The sequence below is a fragment of the Borostomias antarcticus genome, assembly GCF_949987555.1.
Source record: "Borostomias antarcticus genome assembly, chromosome: 23".
NCBI classification, from domain to species: domain Eukaryota; kingdom Metazoa; phylum Chordata; class Actinopteri; order Stomiiformes; family Stomiidae; genus Borostomias; species Borostomias antarcticus.
Window position 1 is genome coordinate 748,966 of NC_140256.1, and position 19,998 is coordinate 768,963.

At 44.4% G+C, this 19,998-nt stretch overlaps 1 protein-coding gene across 1 annotated transcript in view; it reads left to right on the top strand.

The window, feature by feature from the left end:
• The window catches only part of LOC311324712 (protein yippee-like 1), a gene marked incomplete at both ends in the record, with an annotated part of 15,402 nt that extends 1,240 nt beyond the window's left edge, over window positions 1–14,162 (top strand). Inside the window, 3 exons of the mRNA XM_084457274.1 lie at window positions 10,411–10,454; window positions 12,394–12,502; window positions 14,073–14,162. Coding sequence (XP_084313400.1) covers window positions 10,411–10,454; window positions 12,394–12,502; window positions 14,073–14,162 — 243 coding nt within the window. The remainder of the gene's footprint in view (window positions 1–10,410; window positions 10,455–12,393; window positions 12,503–14,072) is intronic.
• Window positions 14,163–19,998: the final 5,836 nt, after the last annotated feature.

Below are 19,998 nucleotides of genomic sequence, written 5' to 3' on the forward strand. Positions count from 1 at the left end.
TCTTACACAAATATATTTGGAGGGGAAAATATAAATCAGAGAATCACTGAGTTCTGGTTTGGTCATAGTTGTTAGGGTTATGGTATGGTCTAGTAGGGTAATCATAGTTACAGTATGTCTTGGTCATAGTTATGATATGGTATGGTGGGATAATCATAGTTAAGGTTTGGTCATAGTTATTGTGGTCATGATATGGTATGGTAGGATAATAATAGGTTTGGTGATAGTTATTATGGTTATGGTATGTATGGGTATAGTAGGATAATCATCGCTCTGTAAACATCCCTTTGTCAAAGTATTATTTGCCTTTCCAATGGTTATTTATAGACAACAGAACAGGAATTGATTTCATTAATTATTTTGCATCAGTACTTAACCATGTCAATTCTATTCTCCCCTGAAGCTGGGCTTCCTTATTACATGTTTTTATAAACTATTGATTGATATTGATTGATAGCTTATTACAGGTTTTGATAAACTATTGATTGATAGCTACAGGTTTTGATAAACTATTGATTGATAGCTTATTGCAGGGTTTTATAAACCATTGATTGATAGATACTGATGTCGCTTGTGTAAGTCTTCACACTCGGCTGCACCACCTCTCGCACCCTCCAGACGAAGCAGAAAACGGTTACATTTCAGACAGTTGTTTATGAGGACTTCTTGGTGCTGTGACTGAAGACCGATAGCCTAGTGTTGGACTGGTTCAGCCTAAACTATTTTGATCAATACTTTGACCCATTATTTTGACCCTAGCCGTAACCCTATAGACAAAGAATGGGTGTAACAACATCGTATTGGTATTATTATTCCTGAACAAGCCTTGAGTTTCATTTTGTTTCTAAACACTTGAATTTGCAGTGAGCTAGATTTAAAATGTGTCCACAACACAGTTTGTTACATTTAATGCTCAGCCCACGTTTATGACAAACAAGACGTGAGAGATGTGTCAACTCATGAGTGACGTGCAACAAGCCCAGCGTGTGATAGATGATAATATGCAGGCAGTGACATGGGTACCGCCGGCCAGCGGCTGGAGCGTCGGACTAGCAAACCAAAGGTATCTGGCACACAAGCCAGGCACACACCAGTTCATATTCTAAGTTGCTTTGGATAAAAGTGTCTGTAAAACGTCAACAAATAATTTTCCTAACTGCAGCAAAATGCGTTAATAAATGTGTTTATCTAACAATTTACCCTTATCTCTTCTGTAATCCTTGTATTTCCTATTGCTGCTTATTTTCATAGCTCACATTTCTTGGGGGTCTAGGTGTTTTCTTGCAACATGAAGGTTCTGGAACATTCTCATGATGCATAATGACAAAGATGCATGAGAAAATGGAATGCTGCCTGCATGGAGTTGTGTCCCTTCATATGTAGGTATCGCATTAGTGACCAGTCTGAAGACTAGTCATGTACTATTATAGCACTGGTGAACAGACTAGTTGTGTACTATTATAGCACTGGTGACATTACATTACAGTCATTTAGCAGACGCTTTTATCCAAAGCGACTAACAATAATTGCATTTAACGTAGGAAAAGCCAATGTACTACTACTTGCCAGGACTCACAAGTGCATCTTCTTTCTAAAACGTGCCTCAGAGCATAATCTAGTGCTGAAGGCAAAGTGCAAGAATAGCAATCTAAAATACAATAGGTGCTTAAAATTATTTGAAACTAACTGGGGCGATTTTGTCAGTGCAACGAGGGTTTAAAAAGTTTAAAAATATGTTTTAAAGCCATCACGTTCAACTTTTGAAATGTAAGTAAAACGTGAAAATGCAAATATCTTTTAACGTGAGTTTGCTTCGGAAAATTGATTGCGGTAATGTGATATACGTTGGGTGACTAGTTTAAGGAGATCAAATCATATTTAGGCCGGTATGGTCCTTTAAGAGGGAGGATCGTTGTAGTACTGCTTGAAGAGAAGAGTTTTGAGCCTGCAACGAAAGATGGGCAGCGACTCTGCTGTCCTGACATCAGTGGGCAGTTCGTTCCACCACTGCGGGGCCAGGACAGCGAAGAGCCGTGACTGTGTCGATCGACCGCAGGGGCCTCGGAGTGACGGGGCAACCAATCTTGCTTAGGTAGCAGAGCGTAGCGGTCGGGAGGGGGTATAGGGTTTGACTATGGCTTGGAGGTAGGAGGGGGCTGTTCCTTTCATTGCCCTGTAGGCTAGTGCCAGAGTTTTAAAGTGGATGCGAGCTGCTACAGGGAGCCAGTGTAGAGAGCAGAGAAGGGAAGTTGTGTGGGAGAACTTGTGGTGTTTGAACACCAGGCGAGCAGCAGCTTTCTGAACAAGTTCCAGGGGTTTATTGGCTGACACCAGGGCCCCAGCAAGGAGGGAGTTGCAGTAGTCCAGGCAGGAGATAACCAGGGCCTGGATGAGCACGTGCGCTGTTTCATCAGTGAGGAAAGGGCAAATTTTCCTGATGTAGAGCATGAATCTGCTGGAGCATGTGACGGATATGATATGTGCGGAAAACAACAGTTGGTCGTCCAGGGTCACACCCAGATTCCTTGCAGTCTGAGTCAGCTTCACCACTCTGTCTTCAATGGTCATGGCCAAGTTCCAGTGCGGGCAGCCCTTCCCGGGAGGAACAGCAGCTCAGTCTTGTCCAGATTGAACTTGAGATGATGTGTTGTCATCCACTCCGAGATGTCAGCCAAGCACACAGTTATGTGTGTCTCCACTTGTTTATCAGAAGGGGGAAATGATAGGACCAGTCGGGTGTTATCGGCATAGCAGTGATAGGAGAAGCGAATGACAGAGCCCAGAGATGTAGTGTAGAGGGAAAAAAGGAGAGGACCCAGGACAGACTCTTGTGGAACCCCCGTAGTCCGACTACGCGGTTCCAACATTGACCCTCTCCATGTCACCTGGTAGGAGCGGCCCGTCAGGTAGGATGCAAACAGGGAACGTGCAGAACCAGTGATGCCTTCCTCCTCAAGGGTGGCGAGGAGGATCTGGTGGTCTACCATATCAAATGCTACTGACAGGTCTAGGGGTATCAGGACAGAAGAGAGAGAGAGTTTGCTCTTGCGGCATGGAGTGCCTCTGTCACTGCAAGGAGGGCGGTCTCTGACGAGTGGCCAGCCTTGAACCCGGCCTGGTGGGGGTCTAGGAGGTCGTTCTGGTGGAGGTACAAAAATAGTCATGTACTATTATAGCACTGGTGACCAGTCTGAAGTCTAGTCATGTGCTATTTTAGCACTGGTGACCAGACTAGTCATGTACTATTATAGCACTGGTGACCAATAGGAAGACTAAGTGTTCCTGGAGGAAATCATAGGAGAGGTTCAACATGTTCTGAATTTGAAGGGTTCCTGGAGGAAACTGGAGGAAAGGTTCAACACGTTCTGAAGGGTTCCTGGTTCAACACGTTCTGAAGGGTTCCTGGTTCAACACGTTCTGAAGGGTTCCTGGTTCAAGATGTTCTGAAGGGTTCCTGGTTCAACATGTTCTGAAGGGTTCCTGGTTCAACACGTTCTGAAGGGTTCCTGGTTCAACACGTTCTGAAGGGTTCCTGGTTCAACATGTTCTGAAGGGTTCCTGGTTCAACATGTTCTGAAGGGTTCCTGGTTCAACATGTTCTGAAGGGTTCCTGGTTCAACACGTTCTGAAGGGTTCCTGGTTCAACATGTTCTGAAGGGTTCCTGGTTCAACATGTTCTGAAGGGTTCCTGGTTCAACACGTTCTGAAGGGTTCCTGGTTCAACACGTTCTGAAGGGTTCCTGGTTCAACACGTTCTGAAGGGTTCCTGGTTCAACATGTTCTGAAGGGTTCCTGGTTCCACATGTTCTTAAGGATTCCTGGTTCAACACGTTCTGAAGGGTTCCTGGTTCAACACGTTCTGAAGGGTTCCTGGTTCAACATGTTCTGAAGGGTTCCTGGTTCAACATGTTCTGAAGGGTTCCTGGTTCAATACGTTCTGAAGGGTTCCTGGTTCAACACGTTCTGAAGGGTTCCTGGTTCAACACGTTCTGAAGGGTTCCTGGTTCAACATGTTCTGAAGGGTTCCTGGTTCCACATGTTCTTAAGGATTCCTGGTTCAACACGTTCTGAAGGGTTCCTGGTTCAACATGTTCTGAAGGGTTCCTGGTTCAACATGTTCTGAAGGGTTCCTGGTTCAACATGTTCTGAAGGGTTCCTGGAGGAAAGTGTAGGAGAGACTCAACATGTTCAAGCGTTTATTGTTGGGTGTTCCAACACGCATGAGCGGATGGCCATGAGCGGAGCCTTGTTTGCCATGCTATGAGGTCACTCTGATTAGCAATCCCCTTTGACAGTAATTGGATTTGCTTTGGATCTTCCTTGGATGGCGTGTGACCACTCTCTGATGATTACCCAGGACCAGCCGTCTGCAGTAATGTCTAGAGTAGGAGAATATTCCACATGTTGTTAAGCCACCATCATTGATTTACCAACTATTCAAAACCTTTACATTTACATTATAGTAATTTAGCAGACACTTTGACATGACTTATAATTAATATTTTTTTCTATAAGTGTACTAATAGGGACTGTACATCCCAGTCATCGTCAGTAAAGCCCCCTATAAGAACAGTGCTAGACTAAAGATTTCTACACACACACGTGCCACGTAGGCCAATGTACTACTACTTGCCAGAACTCACAAGTGTATCTCCTTTCTAAAACAAGTGACTAAGAGCATACTTTAGTGCTGAAGGCAAAGTGCAAGAATAGCAATCTAAAATACAATAGGTGCTATTGGTAGTAGGTAGGTAGTAGGATGTGAATGGCCAGCTTGTGGACTCACCCCGTAATTCGGATCAGCTCCAAAATGTAGTGGCTTCTAAGGTGGCCCATGCTAAGCCCTTACACCGAGTTTCATGAAAATCGATGCACTAGTTTGTGCATAATTCTGCTGACAGCTGTCGCTGGGGCAAAGATAACAACCAAATTAAAATGATAGTGATTACAGTGAAGAGTCCATCACCATAATCCATACATAAACAACCACATTAAACCACAAACTGTAATAATAATAGTACATTTTCTTTGCAGTGCACTTTACATTCAAAACAAATCTCAAAGTGCTACAGAGAAGAAACAAGTAGACATCTGATGGTCCTTCCTTTCAGAGAAAGGGCTGAGTCAGCGATGGCAACACAAGGATAAGGATGACCTCATAAATACTTATTTGACTGGGCTATAACTTTTGCAAACTAATCTTCTACACTTGGACAGGAACACTCAACAAATGTGGCTTTTTACCCATTGGGAAAGGATTCATACGATGTGTGCAGTTACAGTTTACAGTGCTAGTGGCAGAACCATCAGAATGTACTGTACAGGTAGGTGTTAGGAGCTACAGTACAAGGACATTGTTTTTCTCATGTGGGTTTGTTTACAAACAACAGCTTCTCGCACCTTTTGTGTTGATACATAGAGTTTTGTTTCGTCATGCCAGTCAAATTTACACACTACTCATAGATTAATGTGAAATCAAAATGGGTGTCATATCTCTCTCATAGATGAGAATGCTGCATGCATTTATATCTGTGATGCCTGCATATCCAGGCAACGTGCATACAGGTATAACAGAGTATGTTTTAATCATTCACCATTTCCTTGTATCTCTCCCCCTCTTTCATTTGATCCAATTCACCATGCTCTTTCCCTTTATCCATGTATCTATGTGTCATCTGTTGTGGTATCATTTCCTATTGTGGTGATCTAAATCATCACCATGTCGATCTCATCTGTGTGTGACGCCTCTGTGCTGCTCTGCTGCCTGAGCCTCAGTGCGAGGCCTCAGCGTTAGCTTAGCATTAGCGTTAGCTTAGCATTAGCTTCTGTAAGGTGATTATGACAAGGTACAGTAGACATTTACCCTATAGAATAGGGAGAGATGCACTGTACAAGGTTATAGCTAAACAGCTAATTTCCACCCGCAGTCCCTGGGCAAATAAATTTACAGTCTTAAAATAGTGGGGCAAATAGTACACAGTAGGAAAGTTACATACATAGAAGGAATACAAAAAAGTTATGTAGCAAAGATTTCACTCATCCCTATACCCTCATCCCTATACCCTCATCCCTATACCCTCATCCCTCTATACCCTCATCCCTATACCCTCATCCCAACCTCCCCAGACCCTTAAAAAACAAACCCTAGGTACAGCCCCCATACATATGTGCCACACACACACACACACACACACACACACACACACACACACACACACACACTTGACTACAGGTGCGACTACAGGTGTTAAAGCATTCAGTACCTGAGGAAGCAGCAGTCCGCTGTGTGTGTGTGTATCTGCATGTGTGTGTTTATGAGAGAGTGTGGAGTTGATATTTAGGGCACCGTCCTCTCAATGCAGCGGGGGCATTTGTACTTGTTATTATGAAGACTCGTTCAAAACTGTAGGTGAAGAGTGAATTGATCCGTTTTAGCACCCTTAAAGGAGTAGTAAAGGGAAAATGCATGTTTAGCCCTGTTTTAAGGTTACTTATGATCATATACAATGGTTCAGATCAAAACGTTGACAAGGCTAGCATTTTCAAGAAAGTTGATAATTGCTCTACCAACGTTTTGGTCATACAATGCATGTGGGTGGGCACCTTGAAAAATCTTTCAAAAACATGTTAAACTCTCGATTTCAAAGACAAGAAACTAACGTTGTGAATGAGACAGGAGTTTTCTTTAGAAACATTCTTAGGAAGAAATTTAAGAACGGAACTTACTTTAGGAGGATATTGGTGAAATAGGCCCAGTGTTGCTACAAAGTTTGTATGTGCAAAATAGCATAGTTTGTTGTTATCAACTGGTATTGCTAACAACGGCTAACTTGGGTAGAACTACAAAGATGGGGCGAAAGTGGGTTTTTCGCGTTTTGTTTCTGGAATGCATTCAACTGGGATCTGACGTCGTCCTGGGCGCCAAATCCGGAGCGCCGATACAAAAGGAATGCAGCATAATTTACGAATTACCCACAATGTTGTTGATTGATGGACAACATTTTCAGCTGATTTCATGCTGTCCCTTGTTCGGGCGTTCACGGCATGCTAATGCTAGCGCAATCGAGCTGAATTGGCTAGCATTCAAAGAAAACTCACTTATAAACACTCCAAACAAGTAAGGATCACCAGATAAACTAAACTCCTCATCAACGTCAGATATATCCCTTTCAAACATGGCCGTTGCGACTTGTTTTTGTGTTGATAGTAAGAGAATAGTCCACTCTTCTGTTCCTTGTTGTTGTGAAGACAATAGTGCCAGGTGCCCAGTGTACTGATTAAGTTTTTTGAATTTTCTTTGAATGCTAGCCAATTCAGTTCAAATGCGCTGGCATTAGCATGTCGTCAACGGCCGAACGAGGAATAGCTAGTTAGGCTGAAGAGTTCTGTGTAGCAGCATCTTTAAATGTTTGTATCACGTCTGATGTTTCTGTAGCACGGTCAGAAAAAAAGCCTTACTGACTTAGTGAAATACTCTCCCTGGTTTTTGTGCTGTGGGATTTGATTGGGTAATTAAAAGCTGAAATGGTCGTCCATGATTTTGCTGCCAGTGTTTCCACATCGCGTCGAGGTCCCTCAGCTGAGCAGGCCCAGAGAGAGCAGCGCAGCTGCGGTATAAATAGCCGTGTATGTGAACCCGATCCGGGCGGAGAGCACTTTTCCAGTAGTTAACCTGATAGTTACAACCAGGCCAGCTGGGCGGTGGATGTGACGCTCCTGCAGGGTGCCACCGAGGCTCTCTGCCCCACCGCCCCCCGCTCTGCTGGGTGTGTGTCTGCCACTCCACAGGGACTGACCCAGTTCCCTCAATCAGCGTGAGTGGAAGGGTGTCCTCTCCCCTGTCCTCTCCCCTGTCCTCAGCTTTTGGCTCTGTGTGTGTGTGTGTGTGTGTGTGTGTGTGTGTGTGTGTGTGTGTGTGTGTGTGTGTGTGTGTGTGTGTGTGTGTGTGTGTGCGTGCGCATTTACAAGTGCGACTGAATTGCTCAATGCAACCATATTTCACAATGTCCGTGAAATGCTTGGTGATCATGTTAGTTGAAATTCCATCCAGATGCCTGATATTGTTGACAAGAGTGTTGGTGCGTCTGAGTCCAGGTGTCACATGAGTGGACACTGCTGGGGGCGCCACTGTGGACAGCAGAGGTGCTGGTTCTGTTAGACAGCAGAGGTGCTGGTTCTGCCGGAGTCTGAGCCCGGGTCTGGGTCATTTGCAAAGGAAAAAGCAAAGCCGATTGGGGCCTGTCTGTCTCACACGGCCGGCCAAGGGTGACAGGCTTGCAGATGCATGTTATTAACATGTGTTTATTATACCCATGCACAATGGTTTAAAACAGTTAATTGAAACATTTACATAGATGGATGGATAGACAGATTATACAATACTTTATTGATCCCCGGGGGAAATTGTCAATTTGCATACAGTAAAAAAGAATCCAGAAACTAGAACCTTACTAGAGATAGTGTTGTGGCATGCAGCCTTACTAGAGATAGTGTTGTGGCATGTAAACTTACTAGAGATAGTGTTGTGGCATGTAGCCTTACTAGAGATAGTGTTGTGGCATGTAAACTTACTAGAGATAGTGTTGTGGCATGTAGCCTTACTAGAGATAGTGTTGTGGCATGTAGCCTTACTAGAGATAGTGTTGTGGCATGTAACCTTACTAGAGATAGTGTTGTGGCATGTAACCTTACTAGAGATAGTGTTGTGGCATGTAAACTTACTAGAGATAGTGTTGTGGCATGTAACCTTACTAGAGATAGTGTTATGGCATGTAACCTTACTAGAGATAGTGTTGTGGCATGTAAACTTACTAGAGATAGTGTTGTGGCATGTACACTTACTAGAGATAGTGTTGTGGCATGTACACTTACTAGAGATAGTGTTGTGGCATGTACACTTACTAGAGATAGTGTTGTGGCATGTAGCCTTACTAGAGAGACATGTAATTGAAGGCAAAGCCATGACATGGATGGCAGAGCAACTGTTTTTCACTAAGCTGACCAAGCTAATCAGATGGATTAGCAGAATGGCCTTCGTCACTCACACACACACACACGCGCACACACACACACACACACACACACACACACACACACACAGACACACACACACACACACACACACACAGACACTAGTTGTGCACTAATGCTGAATGTCAGTCCTGGAGGATCATTCTATCAGGGTGCTTTTAAACACAGATGGGTAATACAGCAGTCCAGTATGACTTGTTAACGAGTACTTCATGTTGTGGTAACTTGTACCCTTCTCTCCAAATGGACTATATTTTTCTACTGTGAACTGTGAAAACTATACACCCCTAGATTTCTGACAGCCATCTATGACCCCTTTTACACCTGGCATAAAAATACGTCTCGTATCCAGATTGTATCTAGATATGATTTAACCTGGTTATATTTACACCTGGTATTAATGTCTCCAGAGAGATCTGATTGAGATCAGGTTGCTCTATCATTGGTTTAATATTTCTGTATGTGGATTGAAAACACATTTGCATTTACACTTGTGTTCAATGTGTTCACACTGCCTCCCTGACCACCTCTGAGTGGCTGATCAGATCACAAGCTGTCTTCAAAACATTTGGGGTGCATTTACACCTGTACTTCCATGTGATTTAGCACTATCGGATTGCAATCTGATCACCCAAAACACATTTTAATGGTAGGTGTAAATGTGGTCTATGTTTCATATGTTGGACCTGCTAGACTGGAAACCTGTTGCAGTTGGTTTAATACGACTGAATTAGTGATGACTGACAGAAACCTAGAAAGGCCTGCTCAAGTGTACTAGCAGGCTTTCCAGTTCTGTTTGTCCACAATCACAGAAACAGACACCCACACAAATACAGTTTAACACACGGTATGCGGCTAATTCAGTGTCCATTACATAGTATTACTGTACATAGGACTAGGACCCTTACACACTCCCAAACCCAGAACCTCTAATGTTACTACTTACCCCACATGACTAGGACCCTTACACACTCCCAAACCCAGAACCTCTAATGTTACTACTTACCCCACATGACTAGGACCCTCACACACTCCCAGAACCTCTAATGTTACTACTTACCCCACATGACTAGGACCCTTACACACTCCCAGAACCTCTAATGTTACTACTTACCCCACATGACTAGGACCCTTACACACTCCCAGACCCAGAACCTCTCATGTTACTACTTACCCCATCTTCTTCCTACACCCATCATGCCAAGCTTGTGTGTGAGAGCCTCTAAAAGTAACAAGTGTGTACATCTGTCCCTCACTGAGAGACAGAGAAAGAGAGAGAGAGAGAGAGAGAGAGAGAAGGCCCCCAGGGCTTTCCCGTCTTCTACGCTGCTTCACGTGTTTCCTTGTTGTCATCTGACATCCTTCTCTCTCTCTCTCCAGTCATTTCAAGGCAGCCAGGGGAGGGCCTATCTCTTCAACTCAGTGTAAGTATGAGCCCCTGAGTCCTGATACTTCATTTTCATGAGTTAATCACACGATTTGTCTTTGTGCACCGGCCTAAATATAATATTATATATATATATATATTATGATATATTATCAAGTATACACATAAGTGAGTTCCAAGAGTTTCCTGGTACGGTAATAAATAAAGATGTCATACGTGACACAAACGTTTATAACCATCAGGACTTTTCATTGACTATATTTGAAGCATTTAAACAGGGAGTGATGCAATAAGTATCTGTGGAAGCGAGTATTTCTGGGCGAGTATTGTGTATTTGCTGGGTGGAGGAAGCATGGGACAGCTCTATACTGCACCAGGACCCTTCCTTTTCAGCAGTTCTCTGGGGGGGGCAGTTCTCTTGGGGGTGCAGTTCTCTGGGGGGGGGGCAGTTCTCTGGGGGGGGCAGTTCTCTGGGGGTGCAGTTCTCTGGGGGGTGTAGTTCTCTGGGGGGGGCAGTTCTCTGGGGGGTGTAGTTCTCTGGGGGGGGCAGTTCTCTGGGGGGGGCAGTTCTCTGGGGGGGGGCAGTTCTCTGGGGGGGGCAGTTCTCTGGGGGGGGGGCAGTTCTCTGGGGGGGGCAGTTCTCTGGGGGGGGCAGTTCTCTGGGGGTGCAGTTCTCTGGGGGTGCAGTTCTCTGGGGGGTGCAGTTCTCTGGGGGGGGGCAGTTCTCTGGGGGGGGGCAGTTCTCTGGGGGGTGCAGTTCTCTGGGGGGGGCAGTTCTCTGGGGGGGGCAGTTCTCTGGGGGGGGGCAGTTCTCTGGGGGGGGCAGTTCTCTGGGGGGGGCAGTTCTCTGGGGGGGGGGCAGTTCTCTGGGGGGGGGGCAGTTCTCTGGGGGGGGGCAGTTCTCTGGGGGGGGCAGTTCTCTGGGGGGTGCTTATACTGTGCAGCACCTTGTCTTTTCTAAGTGATGCAATAAGTCATATGTGGCCAAGAACACAAACCTCTCTGAGATTGTCCCAGTATCCCTCAAACAAACCACATCCATAGTTACAGCATGATCATGACATCTCTCTGACTGTTCTACTCTAGAGATCAGGGATCATATCAGAGAAAAGATGCAATGAAAAGCCACTATTATGATAAAATAAAAGTAATTTGGATAAGATCTGACCTGGTTTATATTATGGCAGCCTTGGGCTCATACTTGGGGGATTCGCTATTTTCATCCCAGCATTCCCGCCATATTTTTAACATCTCACAAACACCAGTCTAAAATCCTCCAGAACACCAGTCTCAAATCCCAGGCATCTATTGACCATTGCCATGGACGAGGGCATTCATGACTGAATATTAGTAGTCATCGACTACTCCCCCAAAATAGTCAACTAGTCGATTGATCGTGGGTTTACCACAATTCTTTTTTTCACGCAATAACAATTTTATTTATTTATTTAGCAGAAATTTAGACCATTGAGGCAAACCTCATTTACAATGACGTCGAGCATCAAACATAAAGCAAGTTAGAACAATGGTCAATAAAAAAAAAAAAAAAAAAAAAAAAAAAAAAGTATTTTTATTAAAAGATGATGAAACGACAAAGATGAACTGCCCCAACGGCAAAAAATGCAATAAACATTTTTTTTAAAAATAATATATATATATTTTTTATTTTTTTTGTTGAAAATGACTAGTCTACCAGCAATGCACAGGGTGGGCTAATGGTTTGATAGTGGCCTATTTAACTAGTGGATGAGTGTGTGAGAGTGCTGGCGTGGTCTGTAGTGTGTGAGAGTGCTGGCGTGGTCTGTAGTGTGTGAGAGTGCTGGCGTGGTCTGTAGTGTGTGAGAGTGCTGGCGTGGTCTGTAGTGTGAGAGTGCTGGCGTGGTCTGTAGTGTGTGAGAGTGCTGGCGTGGTCTGTAGTGTGTGAGAGTGCTGGCGTGGTCTGTGGTGTAACGTGTCTCTCTCCGCGCCGCCCTCAGGGTGAACGTGGGCTGCGGGCCGGCCGAGGAGCGGGTTCTCCTCACTGGGCTTCACGCCGTGGCCGACATCTACTGTGAAAACTGTAAAACCACCCTGGGATGGAAATATGTAAGTCATCACCTGAGCTTCCTCAACATGTGGTGTGTCTGTAGCAGAGGTTATATCATGTGGCATGTCTGTTGCTGTGGTTATAACATGTGACATGTCAGTTGCTGTGGTTATAACATGTGACATGTCAGTTGCTGTGGTTATAACATGTGGCATGTCTGTAGCAGAGGTTATAACATGTGGCATGTCTGTTGCTGTGGTTATAACATGTGGCATGTCTGTAGCAGAGGTTATAACATGTGGCATGTCTGTAGCAGAGGTTATAACATGTGGCATGTCTGTAGCGGAAATCATAACGGGGCATGTCTGTAGCAGAGGTTATAATATGTGGCATGTCTGTTGCTGTGGTTATAACATGTGGCATGTCTGTAGCTGGGTTTATATCATGTGGCATGTCTGTAGCAGAGGTTATAACATGTGGCATGTCTGTTGCTGTGGTTATAACATGTGGCATGTCAGTTGCTGTGGTTATAACATGTGGCATGTCTGTTGCTGTGGTTATAACATGTGGCATGTCTGTTGCTGTGGTTATAACATGTGGCATGTCTCTAGCAGAGGTTATTGTAAATGTGGTTGTTGTGACGGTCATGTTGCTGTGAGGTGTCACAAGATCCCAGTTGTGCTGTAGTTGTTGTCTGTGGTTGTTTGAGTAGCGCTGGTTGCCTGTGTGGTTTGGGATAGTATTTAGTCTTAATCAGTGTGAGTTAATTAGAGTCCAGCTCTTGACCGCCAGGCTAGGGCCTCTGAGAGATGTCCTTCTGGAGAGGCTTGTTATGGTAACTGTCTTACAATACGATGGAAGACTATATGTTGTGTCTGTGGTGAACACACCAAAAACAGCACTGTGTATGTATGTATGTATGTATGTATGTATGTATGTATGTATGTATGTATGTATGTATGTATGTATGTATGTATGTATGTATGTATGTATGTATGTATGTGTGTTTGTATGTATGTGTGTGTGTGTGTGTGTGTATGTGTGTGTGTGTATGTATGTATGTATGTGTTTGTATGTGTGTGTGTGTGTGTATGTGTGTGTGTGTATGTATGTATGTATGTATGTATGTACTGTATGTACAGGTATGTGTGTGTGTGTGTGTGTGTGTGTGTGTGTGTGTGTGTGTGTGTGTGTGTGTGTATATGTATGTATGTATGAGTTTGCAGAGGGATCAGAGCTGATGGGTTTGTGTTCTCTTCCCTCTCAGGAGCATGCGTTTGAGAGCTGATGGGTTTGTGTTCTCTTCCCTCTCAGGAGCATGCGTTTGAGAGCTGATGGGTTTGTGTTCTCTTCCCTCTCAGGAGCATGCGTTTGAGAGCTGATGGGTTTGTGTTCTCTTCCCTCTCAGGAGCATGCGTTTGAGAGCTGATAGGTTTGTGTTCTCTTCCCTCTCAGGAGCTGATGGGTTTGTGTTCTCTTCCCTCTCAGGAGCATGCGTTTGAGAGCTGATGGGTTTGTGTTCTCTTCCCTCTCAGGAGCATGCGTTTGAGAGCTGATGGGTGTGTGTTCTCTTCCCTCTCAGGAGCATGCGTTTGAGAGCTGATGGGTGTGTGTTCTCTTCCCTCTCAGGAGCATGCGTTTGAGAGCAGCCAGAAGTATAAAGAAGGCAAGTTCATCATCGAGCTGGCCCACATGATCAAGGACAACGGCTGGGAGTGACCCTCTCAGGACCTCTGAGCACTGCGGACTTCACAGAGCAACCATCACACCCGCCTCTCCTGACACACACACACACACACACCTGCTCATTGTAAAACTGAACAGAATGGGGGGGGCGGGAGGGGAGGGGGGTCGAGGGGTCGAGGGTCAACCCAACAAGATTTTCTCGTTACCTTCGGTGAAGATTGTGTTCTCCTTAGCGTCTCTGGAAAGCTGTGTTTGACTTCGCTCTTCTCCAGTAGCTACGTGCTTACAAGTGTTTGTGGCAACATGGCAACCACTTTGTGACCAGGCGGAGCGAGGACTTCCTGTGTGATGAAGATCCTGTTTTTCAGCGAGCCAGCGGAAGATCAGCTGAGATGCGGATCGTTTTGTTGTTTTCTTTTCATCCGTTCAGTTTGGTGAAGTTTTTATGTTGCTGGCAGACAGATGTTACAGGTTAGCATTTCTCTCCTTTATGTGTCTCTCTGCCTCTCAGTAGCTGAGCATGCTTCGCTTCGCCATGTCCTCACGGCTGTCCTCACGGGCTGTCCACCGCTGGCTAGGCGCCGCGGGGGCTGATGTAGTCACACTTATGTAGCAGCATCCAGCGTTTTACATGGCGGGAAGGGAACGGGTTGGATTGCAGTGGCATGGGATTTTTTACCTTCTATGCTTCTCCTTGTTTTTTCTCTTTTTATGGTGACTCTTTGTATTCTGTATTGTGCTGTTGAATTCACTGTGCAATCTGTGGGACATCCTGGTACAGTACCATTTAGCTAGCGCTCTAAAAACACCAAGATACTGTATATATATATGTGTATATGTGTGTATATGTATGTATATACACTCATAGACATATACAGACATATATATATACATATACTGTACATATATGTGTACATATATATGTGTACATATATATGTGTGTGTGTATATATATATATATATATATATATATATATATATATATATATACACACACACACAACTGACTGTAATGTTTTACTAAAAGGCATGTGTGGCTGGTCCCATTTTGCAACAGTACCATAACTGAAAAATACACTCTGAGCTGGTGAGTTGGACAGGAGAACCCAATGTCAACGGTTGTGTGGCATCCCATGTTCATCCCATGTTCATCCCGTGTTCATCCCATGTTCATCCCGTGTTCATCCTATGTTCATCCCATGTTCATCCCGTGTTCATCCCATGTTCATCCCGTGTTCATCCCATGTTCATCCCATGTTCATCCCATGTTCATCCCATGTTCATACCGTGTTCATCCCGTGTTCATACTGTGTTCATCCCATGTTCATACCGTGTTCATACCGTGTTCATCCCATGTTCATACCGTGTTCATCCCATGTTCATCCCATGTTCATCCCATGTTCATCCCATGTTCATCCCATGTTCATACCGTGTTCATCCCGTGTTCATACCGTGTTCATACCGTGTTCATACCATGTTCATGTTTTGGCAGACCACCAATCCATTGTCTTGTTACAATGAGAAACAAACCACATACATGGAAATATTTATAGTGTGAATATATGGATATGGTTTATATGTACATTTGTATGGACATCGACTCTCATACATACATACAGTGTGTATATATATATATATACACTGTACATATATATTCATGTCGGTGTGAGTGTTCGCGTGTTTGCGCATTTCTTATTGACATACTTGAAAACAGTTACTTTGTTTGCACTTTGCAGGGGCCTTTGATTCATGAGTTTAGAGGCAAATGTCTGTCCGCTCTGTCTGCCCTCCCTATGGCTGTCTGTCCGCTCTGTCTGCCCTCCCTATGTCTGTCCGCTCTGTCTGCCCTCCCTATGTCTGTCCGCTCTGTCTGCCCTCCCTATGGCTGGCTGTCTTTTAAGGCCTTTTCATCGAAAGATTGTATCAGATATTCTGAATGAACTTGGAGGTTTGGTGATTGCGGGCTTGATCATCTCCCTTCAGTAGAGAAATTGTGCCGCTTTGCTTCTAGTATGTTTCTCAAATCTAGCATCCTGAACCAGGAATGAACATCCAAGTAGTGGAGTTCTGCCTGTGTAGGATTCACTGTAGATCTCAAAGACACAGTTCTGCCTGAGTGATTCACTGTAGATCTCAAAGACACCATCCCTTTGCGTATTAGTCTATCAAACAGATAGAAGCTTTCTTCAAAAGAATGAAAATCATTATCTCTTGAAGAACATTGAAACAGTTTGCAATACTTCAACCCTCATCCTCTAGATCTTTTTGCACTTTATGCCTGTCTACGAGCCTCTGAACGGTTGCTTTCTTAGTGTTCTCACTCTTTGCCTCTAAGCAGAATGAATCTTGTGCCTCTTCAAAAACCCCTCTTCTTTTCCTGTGTTGTGCCGTGCATAACGTGTTATCCAGGCGTGAACCGCTGGTCTCTTCCCCTCCAAACACACGCTTCACCACAACCTCACAAGAACTCTGCCTTTGTTTGGACGAGATTGCTGATCCAAACCTAAATCTACCAATATATTTTGTCTGTAGGAATTTAGCGATGAAAATTTAAAGAGCAAAGATTGTTCTATGCTATCATCATCAGAGTAGGAGTGAATCTATATATACATGTGTACGGGGAAAGGGACGTTGTTCGTGGGTCAGGTTGGGGAGGGGAGGGGCTTGTGATGTAGCTTTTACAAATAATCAGACTCCAACATATTGATACTGGAGCTGCTGTAGCAGGTAGGGCAGGCTGGGCTGGGCTGGGCTGGGCTGGGCTGGGCTGGGCTGGGCTGGGCTGGGCTGGGCTGGGATGGGATGGGCTGGGCTGGGTTGGGATGGGATGGGATGGGATGGGCTGGGCTGGGCTGGGCTGGGCTGGGCTGGGCTGGGCTGGGCTGGGCTGGGCTGGGCTGGGCTGGGCTGGGCTGGGCTAGGCCGAGGGGGGGAGTGACGTAGAATCAGTGATTGCTTACTTTGCCGGCAAGGTCAGTCAGGTCACACAACCTTTTAATCTAAAACAATGACAATGCAAACCCAACATAGATAGAAACGGCTACTTGAAGGTATGAAACAGATACAGTTGAGACATTGTCCCTGTTACAGTTTTGTACATAAAGTAACATATTTAAGGTTTTATACATATTTCTACTGGGTTAGTTACGTTACTTCCCCGACTTGAAGCACTTTTGTTAACTGTACCTCTGGCTTTATGTGTCGGGATGAATGTGTGTATGCAGGTGTGTGTGGGTGTTTGTTACCTTTCCTCATTATAATGCATTTTCATTTTCAAGCGTTTTCTTTTCCTTTTTGGTTGTTTGCTGTCTTACCCAGTGATCTGGCAGCTTGATAGCCAATTGAAAGTTTTGTTGGAAATTATATTATTTTCAAATAATTAGTCCCATATTGTTTTGTTTCTCTGAGGGCCGGTTAGAGGGCCAGTCTTGGGGGTCTTCGTTCAGCCATGTAGACGCAGGGGTAGTGGGAGCTGGTCTCTCTCACCAAGTCATTGGAAAGCGTTGACCAAGACCGTTTCACCTCCACAATCAAGCTCTCCTGTACATGTTTATGAAATCAGACAGAACACACATGGGACGCAGTGGCCAGTGTCTCAGTCAGCACATACCAAAAAAGAACCGGCTTCTTTCATCCAATCAAAGCCGAGGGCCAATCAGACGGGCGCTGTTCGTCTCTCTATCTTCTGAAGATTCTACCACTTAAAAAAATACTAAACAATCCATGGACTGTTAAATATGACATTTCAGTCTTTCAGTAGAAGATTTTAAATTATTCTGTATTATGTACTTTCACAACTTAAAAACAGCCCACAGAAAAAATTTGGTGACACTGGCTACAACCTTGTTTTAGATCTGTCAATCTCTAGATGTCCTTGAGAGGACCTGGATCACAGGTCAGATAGGTATACAAAGGAAACGATTGTAAGTTTGAAAGAGTTCTTTTCTTAGTACTGTTAAAATACAGTATAATATCTTTAAAGGTCTAAAGCATGTTGTATTTATAAAGGCTGTATTAAGTTGTGCCTGGTTTTTTTTTTGTTCGTTTTTTTTTCCAAAGCTAAATATTATATCTGCTTTTTGTTTTACTTGACTACATTGCTTTGCATTCTGTCTTAGTACAAACATGTCACATCTGTGTTTTCACTCCATTGTAAGCTATCAGATATCGCATTAAACTTTCGATGGCATTCGGTTGTGGATTGTGTGCTTGCTATTGTATTTACTTTGAGGAGACTTAGCAGAGGTCGGAGTACCGGCGGTCTGTCGGATGTGTGGAGGATCAGGATGACTGGAAGCACCAATGGAGAGAGAGGTCCGGGTGCATGAAGGGTATTTCCCCTTTGCATTGTCCCTTTGCATTACAGCCTACATTAGCATTAGCATTGTCTCTAGGCACCTAACTTCTTTTTATCTACTATCTTCATGAACTTTCACAGCAATTCTGATTACAGATCTGCCACCCAGGAATGTCTAGTCAATTCCTAGGCTGGCAGTGAAGAATTTAATTGCCCCCCCAAAAAAATTCCACCCCCCCCCACCCCAAAAAAATAAGGGGTAAATATGGCGTTTATTTTTTACAAAAATTTTTAGACCAAATTTCTTTTTATCTACAATCTTCATGAACTTTCATAGGTATGAAGTAATAGCAATTCTGATTATAGATCTGCCACCCATGGGTGTCTAGTCCATTCCTAGGTCGAGCAGTGAGGAATTTAATTGATCCCCCCAAAATTTCCACCCCAAAAAACAATAAGGGGTATGTATGGCGTGTTTTTTTTTCAGACCAAATTTTGTTTGATCTACAATCTTCATGAACTTTCACACAAGGTTTAATCCTAGAATCGCCCCTGACTACAGCCTACATTAGCATTGCATATAGGCACCTAACTACTAATTAATAACTACGTTTTAACCATTTATATTCAACAAAATAGTATGTTAACAACTGCCTCTAAGTAGGCTATGTCATGCTGATTGGTTCACAGACAGTCAAAATATACCTCCAACCCCCCAACCTCCCCCCAACCCCCCACCAACCTCCCACCAACCTCCCACCAACCTCCCACCAACCCCCCACCAACCTCCCCCCAACGCCCCACCAACCTCCCCCCAACCCCCAGTTCTCAGAAAACAGGTGACAGGGTATATGTGGATAACCCTGGTCATCTACTGGGTCTAATGAATGAACTGCCATGTTTCCCTCACCCAAACCTAAATACCCTTTTGATCACATTAGACTCTATAGGGCTCTTTTCCCCATGTCTGTGAACCACACAGAAGGTTTCAAACAAAAGGATCCCTGTTTGCAGTAGATGACTTACAGCTGGGTTCATTTACACAGGAGGGAGTTGGTAGTAGTTATTTGGGCTTTACTGAATACAGTTCTGTGTGTGTTTTAGTGACGGTAGATCAACGTCAAGGCAGATCAATCATTTATTCAACGCTAATTCAATTATCTTTCCCATGTGAATTTAGCAACACGTCTCCTGCTCATAAAACAAACAGTATCATACGATGACACATTCCAGAAAAGTGTGTGTGTGTGTGCGTGTGTGCGTGTATGTTTGTGTGTGTGTGTGTGTGTGTGTGTGTGTGTGTGTGTGTGTGTGTGTGTGTGTGTGTGCGTGTGTGTGTGTGTGTGTCTGCCTGCCCAATATGGGACATATTCACTAGCCTCCTGCTCTGGTCCTCTGAAGGTTGATGATAATTTGGTATCCTAGCGATCAGCTCCTACGCCAACAGGTGAAGTGTAGCAGAGTGATGAGGTGGCAGACTGGGACATTACAAAACACTACCCCAGCACAACTACCCCCCCCAGCACAACTACCCCCCCCCCCCAGCACAACTACCCCCCCAGGACAACACCC